Source organism: Dendrobium catenatum, unplaced genomic scaffold (genome assembly GCF_001605985.2).
Source record: "Dendrobium catenatum unplaced genomic scaffold, ASM160598v2 fragScaff_scaffold_853, whole genome shotgun sequence".
Taxonomy (NCBI): Eukaryota; Viridiplantae; Streptophyta; class Magnoliopsida; order Asparagales; family Orchidaceae; genus Dendrobium; species Dendrobium catenatum.
Window position 1 is genome coordinate 4,484,794 of NW_021319315.1, and position 10,320 is coordinate 4,495,113.

Sequence of the window (10,320 nt, forward strand, 5' to 3'; positions counted from 1 at the left end):
AGATTTTTTAAAAATTGAAATCATACAAACAATAATTTTTGCCCATCATCAAAAGGGGAGATTGTTAAGATAGTTGCTATTTCATGTTTTACATTTTTACAACTATAGTTTTGATGATTTCAAATATTATTGTTCAATATGTGTAGTTATCTCCTTAAAATTTTAGAAGATTTGTAATTTGCTTTTGTTGTGTACTAACATTGCTCAGGTGAAACAAACTCTCAAATACGAAGTCTTCAAATTAAATTCAGCAAGAAATACCTTTAGTTTTTTAAGCTCAAAATTATCATTTTATTTGAGAGGGAGTGATTGTAATTGAGTGAATAAAAACATACACATACATACACATAAGGAGATCATATAAAATTTATACTGATCGTACGGGACGATATCAGTTTCGTGGCGGACGATAAGACAGTTACTCTCTATTAAGATCACATGGAAACGAATAGGAAACTGGCCAGAAAATTTTCTAAGTCCTATTCGTCCGGACGAAATATTAAAAATCGTCCGGGACGATTTGCCTCTGTAAGATTTTTCGTCCAGACGAAAAATAAATTATCGTACAGGACGATTTGCTCTCTGTAGATTTTAGTCGTTAGACGAAATTAAATATCGTCCATGATGATTGGATCTCTGTAAGATTTCTGTCTGGACGAACAAAATTTCGTCCAGACGATAAGACCGACTTAGGACGGTTTTTTCTGCAGTTTTGGAACCGAACCTTGTAATAACGTTCGTACCGGACGAACTTGGTTCGTACGGGAACGATCAGCTTGTACGAAAACATTTCGTACACATATACAAACAGGTTCGTTTTGAGGCTTTTAAAGTAATATTCCAGGACGATCCACGATCGTACGGGACGATCCACGATCGTACGGGACTATCCACTGCGTACGAAATTGAAACTTGCATTTTTTGGGCGGTTTTTTCTTGTCTTTTGTATAAATGTCCAATTTAGACTACAAAAATCTTTTTGCCATTTGATCTTCGTGCCTATTGGAGGAAAAGTCAGAGGAGAGAGTGTAAGGAGCATTCAAAGGAGGATTCCTACCACTGGAGTGTGAAGACTTCAATCGGTGTTTAAAGGTAAGAATCTCTACTTGTGAATTGGGATTACTTCCTACTTTTCTTTCTTCTTCTATATTTCTTGTGAGAGAGATCTGTCAAGGAGATCGTTCGCTGCCGACACTTGGAGAGTGTGAAGGCCGAAGGGTTCGCTGCCTCACTTGAAGAGTGTGAAAAGCTGAAGGGTTCGCTGCCTACACTTGAGAGTGTGAACAGGCCGAAGGGTTCGCTGCCTACACTTGGAGAGTGTGAACAGCCGAAGGGTTTCTCTGCCCACACTAGGAAGTGTGAAAGGACGAAGGGTTCTCTGCTCACACTAGGAGAGTGTGAAAGGACGACGGTTCTCTCTACCAACACTGTGGATTTTGTAAAGGATGACAGTTCTCTGTCAACCGGGTAGTGGTGAAAAGAGTGTTTGTAAAGGCTTCTGCCTTGCTGTGGGTGAAAAGGAGAGTTACTATTATTATTAGTGCAATACTCAGAGGGTGCCTCTGGGAGTGGATGTAGGTCTGGTTTAGACCGAACCACTATAAATCTTGTGTCATTTACTTTACTGCATTTTATTTTTCGCATTTTACTTTTGTTTAAAAACTCTGTGGTTGAAAAACTTTTTCTATAAAATTTAATAAAAAATTTTCAATTCGGTTCATCACTTTTTCAAAGAGGGTTTAAGTTTTAAAATACCATTCACCCCCCCCCCCCCCCCCCTCTTGTAGCCTTGGGACATTAACTTAGGTCAGGTCTAACAACCTATTCACTAGACTCAACATAATAGTCATCTCTTCAAGGGGAAACTGATTTGATGCATTGATGTATATTATTTGGAATATGAGTATTATAAGCAATTGATTTAGGCATTGATGTTTATTATTTGAATATGAATATTTGGTAAATGAAATTTACACTTGTTTATGATTCATATCATGTGATACAAGTTTTTCTTTATGTTTAGGTTGTAAAAAAATTACGAGAAATCATGTTATCATCTCTTTTCTTAAAAAAAAAAAAAAATGCACGCAAGGTTTTCATATTAATGTCCAATAAGATATAATACAAACTTTTCCTAAGCAAGAGCTTGGTAAGCCATAGTCATATGTTTCATTTACATAAGATAGTTGTTGAAAGAGTTTGGATATATTTGAGTTTTGGTTCACTCTAGCAATGTGACATTAATGATGGCATGATGCTCTTCTAGTAATCACTTATGATACTATTAAATGTTTTTATAGTGTCACCTCTTATGTTAAAGCATACTTCAATTTAATTTCCCACCTATATGTTTTAACTTATTAGATGCTTTATGAGGATAGGAATTAGGAGCACTTATTTGGAGCATGCTTGCAATCTCGTTATTATTGTTCATTCATTATAGAGGCTTTGATGATTCCCTTTGTTTATATACATTATACTTCAAGTAATAAAAAAAATGATAAAGATTTGAGGTGGTATTTTGACATGATATATGATGGGCTTAAATAGGATTCATGAATTTTGTTAGGAAGCTTATCTTGTTAATATGAAAGAATCTCATTTATTCTATGTTGCATTGATTGTTCATCATGGGAAAGTTATATTATAACCTATGAGTGGTATTTATTGAAGTACTTATATACTCTTATGATTCACATGTACTATTATGATTCATTGTTAGTTGGAGGTTTACTTAGTCAAAGAGAAATTATTGCATGGTGGGGCATTTATATGTGTCCAAAAATCTTAGCATATGCATTGAATGCAAAGTTTAGCAATCATGTTAGATTATTTGGCATGTTTCTAATCAATTGTGAGTATGGTTTTGAAGTTTGATACTTAGAAAGACTTAAACTTAAAATCGTACTTTATCATGTGATGAATTTTGGCAACATTAAAAAGGGTTGCAAGTGTATGAAAATTTTGATATTGTGCACATTCCCATGTTATTTGTTGTGAATATCATATTTGTTTGTTCAATAAAAATTTGTAAGCTTGTTTGGTAAATATGATGAGTTGCTTATATCTCAATTAAATATTGAGCTTCTAAAATAAATATTTCTAGTATTGACTTATGTGTTTGAAGCACTTTAAATTATATTTCTTCTAATTCATATTTTGAAGAATTTTATAAGTTTGGTTAGAGTAAAGAGCTTACATAGAATATTCATGCCTTAACAATTAAATATGTCTTGATGATTTTGATGTATATACCCCCATGTTCCAAATTATATGTGAATTTAATCCCATCATAAGAATAAATTCCACATTAAATTCGAGTTTCACCTATGCTAGTACGCCCCCACCTATTTCATGAATAAATATGAATTTTACATTAGTAAACTCTCATGTGTTTTATATGTATAACCATCATCTAAGTTAATTCACCTTACTTATATAAATCTTTATGTGAATTTTTGAAATGGAAGATTTTAGGAAAAATAAGTGAAATTGTTTGATATGATTGATGTGTGTATTTATCTTTATATGCAAGAAATTAGATCTCATTTATGTATATTTTGATTTATGATGGGAAGGAGCTTATCTATATGTGAGTAATTTTATAGGAAATTGAAACTCATCATACACATGTATATGTAGATTTTATAAAAATGAAACCTCATTTTGTCAAATTCAATAATTTCAAACATGATATGAAATTTAGAGTTCCCATGTTCATTGTAGTTGAGTAGTTACATTCTTTCTATTATGTGTATATAAATGTTCATAAAGTGTCACATTTGTAGTTTATTTGCATTTCAAGAATCATTAATAGATAAAGAAATTTTTTATATGTGAATGTGCACTTTTAACTATTCCTTCATCGTCGTGTAGATGATTGTATTCATGTTTATATTCCAATATCATTTTTCTTTTGGCACCAAATGATATTTATTAGTTTTGTTGGAAAGTCTACATGTGTATTTGTATCGTTATGTATTATTATATTTAGTGACATTTGAAAGAAGATTCTCATGTATATATGTGCAGTTTTGATTATTATTAGATTAGTTATTATGTTAGCAAATTCCTGCATGATCCATGTGTTGCCTTATTCTGTGCTTTATGGCAATAATTTTCTTTATATATTTCATGTGTAATTTACTTCATTGTTAATCTTTGTCATTCATGTTAATAAGCTTTTACATACATATTAAACTAAATGCACACATGGTTATGTATGTGATTATATTAACTCATCTTTACTACTTCTGCATTTCTTCCCATATGCTTTACATGGAATGTAAAGTTACAAACCTCGATTGCTTGGAGTTAATTATTGAATAGTTACATTTCTTTTTTGAATTACATCTATGCTCATCCATATATTGCTATTTTTACTTTGTCCTGTGAGGTACATTGAGTATTGCATGTATGAGTTAAAGAGTCATTTGCTTGGGATCTCTCGAGTGGACACACCACTATTAGGTACAACTTGATAGTCATGTAGAGACTTTTCATTGTATTTTTGAATGGCTACACCCGCACACACCGAACTATTATTTATTTTCCCCACTCGAATATATGGTAGGATGTTTGTAAGCCGGCATAGGTTAGTGCACTGACGAAACTTTGGCCTTATTGGCCAAACCTTACCCCTTTTCTATGAAACTTAGAAACCCTTACGGTCATTTTAGGCTTGTATTTTAGGCCACCTATTTGTGTATATGCATCGCTTTGACTACATGAAGTGGGCACCGTTAGGAAGATTTTCTTTGAGATTTTGAAATATGTAAATAACTCAAAAATTTGCTTCTTAATGATTTTTTGAGCCTCTAAATATATCTTTCATAAGTATACAAAAAATATATAAAAATGAAATAAAATATGAGCTTTAGCATGTTAAGGTAGATCTATAAGCTAACATTGTATGTTGGATTTACTTGTAAATAATATATTTAGTTTTTGTCATATTTGACTTAGAATAACACCTTTATGTTGAAGTTTGTTTGCTAAAAAAATAATAATATAAAAAACCTTTAAAAAACTATAAAACTAACTAATGGAACAAATATAATGAACTTGTAACTGATTTAAAAAAAAATTATAATACATTAATCACAAGGATAACCTTCACTAAAGATTACTGAGCATCAAACATAAGTTCCAACTTAATAATAACGAGGTGGTTACCTGGTAACTCGAGCCTATGATGCTATTAAGTTAGCCCCAATGAGGATGAAATAAGCCTGATGGCCCTTATTTAATAAGGGTAATCATCACATAACCTAAATAATCAGTAATAAATCATCAACAAACTAAATTTTATAAGTTATACTACAATCAATTTGAAAAATATAAGAAATGCGTGTCAAATTTTAAACTCTAAGAACTAAAAATAACTAATAAAACATGACAAATATGAAAATGAATCCATACAAAATTTATAAAACTACTAAAATCCCTTAACCGATCCACCACATCTAAAACTCTCTATTCAACCTACAACTCTATAGATTTTTTTTTTAACTAATCAAAATAAAATCCATAAATACATAAAACACATCATTTTCAACTCCTAACTTAATCATACATCATATTATACCTTACCTAAAGTGAAATTAAATCAAAACTAAAAAAAAAATCATCCCATAAAGTTTTTAATGTTTAATAAAAAGACATTAATATACTAAAACCTAAATTAGAACTAAAATACATTAATTTTAAATAGATAAATAAACTTGTTAAAGGAGTAAATGGATTTCAAGTCACACATTAGTGCCTTAAACCTATGTTGGGTTTATTTTTATCTTTGTATGTTCTCCCTTGATATATATAAGGTATATAGGCTGGAATACTTCGAGCTGTGGGGCTCTGTGTCCTAAGGAGGCCTTAATCCTCATACCCATTGTTGCAACACCACATACCTTATGTTTTAAGGGATAAATGTCTAAATATATACATAAATTGCCTCTTTTAAAATTTAAATACATCCTTAGGAACCTAAGCCAATTTTTTTAACCACTAAGTGTTTAGCCTTAGGTCAAGTAGAACCTATACATATCTATAGGTAGTGAGTCTTTCTATTTTCATGTTAATCTCTAAAATATAGTGATCTTTATTTATTGTGGATGATAGAACCACTTAGAACGTCACCTTTCAGCCTTACCTCAAGTCTTAGATTATCAAGAAAAGACTATACGTCCCCTGCCACCTTATAACTTTTTCAGACTTGGCTAAGTGTATGATTGAGGATGCGCCACTTGCCCCTAAATTCTTTATAACCTTAGCATGAGTTAGGGCCCATATCTTTAGCTCTTATAATACCGAGTAATACCGAGCAATACCGAGTAATCCCAAAAAATATCGAGTTTTTTCTAGAAAAACTCGATATTTTTTGGGATTACTCGGTATTGGTCTTCACAAAGCAGTATTTCTCGTTATTACCAAACAATACCAAGCAATACCGACCAAATACTTAACAAAAACAGAGTAACAATCCTTTGACCGAACGTAGAGCTACATCTGGTCAGAGGACGTAATAAAAGTTCAGCAAAAAGACACCAACAAACAAGTGATTATAATTTTCAGTTCAGCATTCCAATATGCATAAGCCTAAGGCTTCCTTTAGGACAACTTTTTTGATGATTTTAACTTATTAGTATAAAAAATGTTAAACTAATTTTTTAACTGTTTTAAAAATAATAAAAAAAAACTATCACAAATAAAACTTTGGGATTATTTGGTATCGGATTTATGCTTGAATATATGCCAGATTTAGGGTAAATCCTACGAAATGGTTTTTTAGCGCTCCATAAATCCCAGTCCACAATAAATCCCGAATTTACAGACTTAATGCATAAATCTGAGATTTAGTAAATCCCTCAATTTGACGGATTTAAGAATTTACAAACAACAAGATTTACGGGCTCACTAGCTCCCATCGTGAAATTAGGAGAAGGTGAAGGTTATCTACGCAACAAGTGAACTCCTATTGTGACTTTTGATCTGAGCAATTAGGAGGTGAAGCAACGAGCGAGCTCCCATCATGCAAAACAAGCATAGCACACAAAGTTGAAGCATTCATGATAAATGGCAAAGAAAAACAACAACAATTAAGCAACATAAGATAAAGATGAAAAGCAAACCCTACACATTTCATTAAAAATTAATTGGTCATTTAAGTATTATTAATTAAGTAATCTAATTTAAGTTAACTAATAGATTAGTTGTAAAAATTTATCATTTAATTAGTTTATTATATATATATAATTTAAAATTAAAATAATTAAATGATAATTGAATATTTAAATTATCAATAAGATAATTAACAATAAAATAAATAATTAAAACTAATTAAATAATAATTAAAAAAGTAATCAAATCATTAATTTAAGTATTAGTTTAATCATTTCTACATTAAACAATAATTACCTAATTAATTAGGTTTCAAATATATAATTAAATAATGAATAATACAAGAAATTATTTAATAATTAACATCTAAATAAATAATTTGTTAATGTATAATAATTAAAATAACACCTAGTTATATTTTTATAATTACAATCTATTAAAGATAATTAAAATTAAAACTAATAAGTAATTGATAATTAACACACAAATTAAAATCAAAATATATTTAAATTGCAAACAATTTCCTAGAATTTATAGGATTTAACAAAAATCATATCAAATAATTTTTAGAATTTAACACCCCCAGGGTTTACTAAATCTGGATTCATATTTTTCCCTTTCTGATCCAAGGGTAGTGACTTATCAGCAGTTCTGGCAAGAGAGAAACTCAGTTAGAAACCTTCGAATCAAATGTTCTTACAAATGAGATCGCGTCCACGGATGGAAGAAATTCCTCCCATCATGCACACACGGGCTCGAATCCCTAATTTCCCAAAAAAAAAACAAAACGTTCTTACAAATCTATCACAACTATGCGGGTTGTTCACCAGCACAAAAATGTCCCAAATTTGAAAAACAGCATAGAAATAATAATGAAAACTTAACAAAGTATTTGACATGGGCATGAGAGAGCATCCTCTTGATCGGCAAGATGAAGCAGAACAAATAACACATCCAAAACAGAAACACTATGAGGAGAAACCATCAATATAAACCAACCAGTCAAAAAAATTGCATACTGTTTTGGTAAGGATTAGAGAACAGAAAATAGCTGCAGTGGATTGCATGAGCCTACAAGTGAACATAAGAAGATCAGGTCCGTTCATCGATCGGCATAATCAACTCCTACTCGCGGTACTACAGTGGTCCATTATAGTCAAAAAGAAAGATAACTAGCTGCGGTACAGGGAAACCAAGATACCCAGCGACTAAATTGTTTAAGACTCTGCCTCGCAAGACTTCTTCGTCGCCGAGGCAACGAACCACAAGATACCAAAGGGATCCTTCAGCTTGCCGAGAAGGCCACCGCCGTAAGCATCATCCATCTCAGTGATCTCGCCATCAGCAACCGCACCTGCCTCCACTGCCTTCGCCACCAAACCAGCAACATCTTCTGTTTCAAGCCGAAAAACGATACCGCAGCCACCACCATCAAGCGCACTGCAATTTCAATCAATTAGAATAGCAAAAAGATCTCGAGTCATGTTCTATGGTCTCGTTCATATTTTTTTACTCTTGAACATAAGTGAGAAAAAAAACAGTTCAAAATGTGAACCTAAAACTCGTAGATCAACGGAAAAAAAAAACCCTAGAGAAATTAGAGGATAAAGGGATTACTTGACGAAGTCATCGGTCTGGTCGGAGACTAGAAAGGAGTTGTTGCTGATCTTGAGCTCAGCAAAGATGATAAGCGGTACGTCCTGCTCGGCCTTGCGCTTGGAATGATTCACGCGAACAAGTTCCTCTGCGCCAAAAGCCGCCTTATAGAACTTCACCGCTTCATTCGCCTTCGACTCAGGCAGCACCAGCTGTGCCTTGAAAGACGCTAAGCTCACTGCCTTGCCGCTATCTCCATTGATGTGCTCCGTGTTTGCCGCGCCTTCGTTTGCCATAAAGTTGAAAAAGAGAAAACCTAAAAAGACACCGACGAGCAAAGCTAAAAGATAAAAACCCTAGGAGAGAGTCAATAAGAAGAATTTAGTGAACATGAAAAGAAGGCTATGAGCAGCAGGTAGAGGTGGTTTTATGGAGAAGTGTGATAGTAATTACATTCATGTCCAGCTTTTTGTCGTACGCTTCAACGAAATCAGAACCGTCCAAATGCCCTACTGAGTGAGATTCGCTCGAACTAAAAAAGAAATAACCGGAACTGTGCCTAGGTTCCAGCAAAATAGTGAGTAAAATTACGAAAAACCGGACAGCGCAGAGTCCGAGAAGTCCATGATAGTTGATATCTTTAAGCATTATGGGCGTAAATTAGTAATTATGCCTATGAAGCTTAGGGCTGGTATGTTGAAAGTAGGGTGTCAATTCGGGTCAACCCGTCGGGTTCGGGTCGAATCCGATCCGACACGGATCTAAACGGGTCAACTCGAACCCGACCCGTTTGCAAAACGGGTCGAGCATTTCAACCCGGACCCGACCCGGCGGCGGGTTGCCGGGTTGGCCGGTTGCGGGTTGACCCGACTGACACCGTCGACCCAGCAGTGGGGGCGCGGACCGGCGGCGGGCGCAGCAGGCGACGGCGCGGCGCGAGCGGCGACGCGGGGGGCAGCGGGGAAAGGCGCGGGCGTCACGCTGCTCTCCGGCACGCGGGCGAGCGCTCTCGGCACAGCGGGCAGCAGCTGCTCTCGGCACGCGGGCGGCAGCGCGAGCGGCAAGCGGCAGCGGCTCCGCTTTCTTGGCACGCGCGCGGCAGCCGATTCGCGAGCGCACGGGCACGAGGGGCAGGGCAGGGGGCAGGGCAGCGGCCGGGCAGGGGGCAGGGCAGAGCGGGTAGCGGTCAGGCAGCAAAAAATTCATTTTTTTAAATAAACGGGTTTGCTGGTTGCCCGAACCCGACCCGATTATCAAACGGGTCGAATTAGAGAACCCGAACCCGACCCGTTTGATAAACGGGTCGGGTCCAACCCGGATTTTCCGGGTCGGGTCCGGGTCGGGTTTTCGGGTCGGGTCAAATATTGACACCCCTATTTGAAAGGCTCAAAAAGACGCCTACGATTACGTGTTTAAAGTTTCCTTGGGTCTTGAAAAATAATCCAGCTATTTCCATCGGAGAGTTTTTTTATATTATCTTTAACCGACACGTGCCAGTATTTCCGGTGGTGGTGTTACTGTTTCTTATCCGGTATTTTCTGCATTTTAATGCAAATAGATCGCATGCGCCGGTGGCCGGATTTTTTGAACTGACTGAACGCAAAA

The 10,320-nt window shown here is 35.0% G+C and overlaps 1 protein-coding gene across 1 annotated transcript; it reads right to left on the minus strand.

Annotated features, from left to right (window-relative positions):
- Positions 1-8,088: 8,088 nt before the first annotated feature.
- LOC110112906 (uncharacterized protein At5g48480) lies at positions 8,089-9,115 on the minus strand. The gene is made up of 2 exons (XM_020845291.2): positions 8,737-9,115; positions 8,089-8,559 (listed from the first exon to the last, which is right to left on the minus strand). The coding sequence occupies exons 1-2, from the start codon at positions 9,009-9,011 to the stop codon at positions 8,337-8,339; spliced, it is 498 nt and encodes a 165-aa protein (XP_020700950.1). The 5' UTR covers positions 9,012-9,115; the 3' UTR covers positions 8,089-8,336.
- Positions 9,116-10,320: the final 1,205 nt, after the last annotated feature.

What these genes read in the sequence shown, in the direction of transcription:
- LOC110112906 (XM_020845291.2), bottom strand. Translation starts at nt 9,011, where the DNA reads ATGGCAAACGAAGGCGCGGCAAACACGGAGCACATCAATGGAGATAGC. An exon ending in CAGACCGATGACTTCGTCAA is followed by an intron (nt 8,560 to 8,736) that starts GTAATCCCTTTA and finishes TTGAAATTGCAG; the next exon opens with TGCGCTTGATGGTGGTGGCT.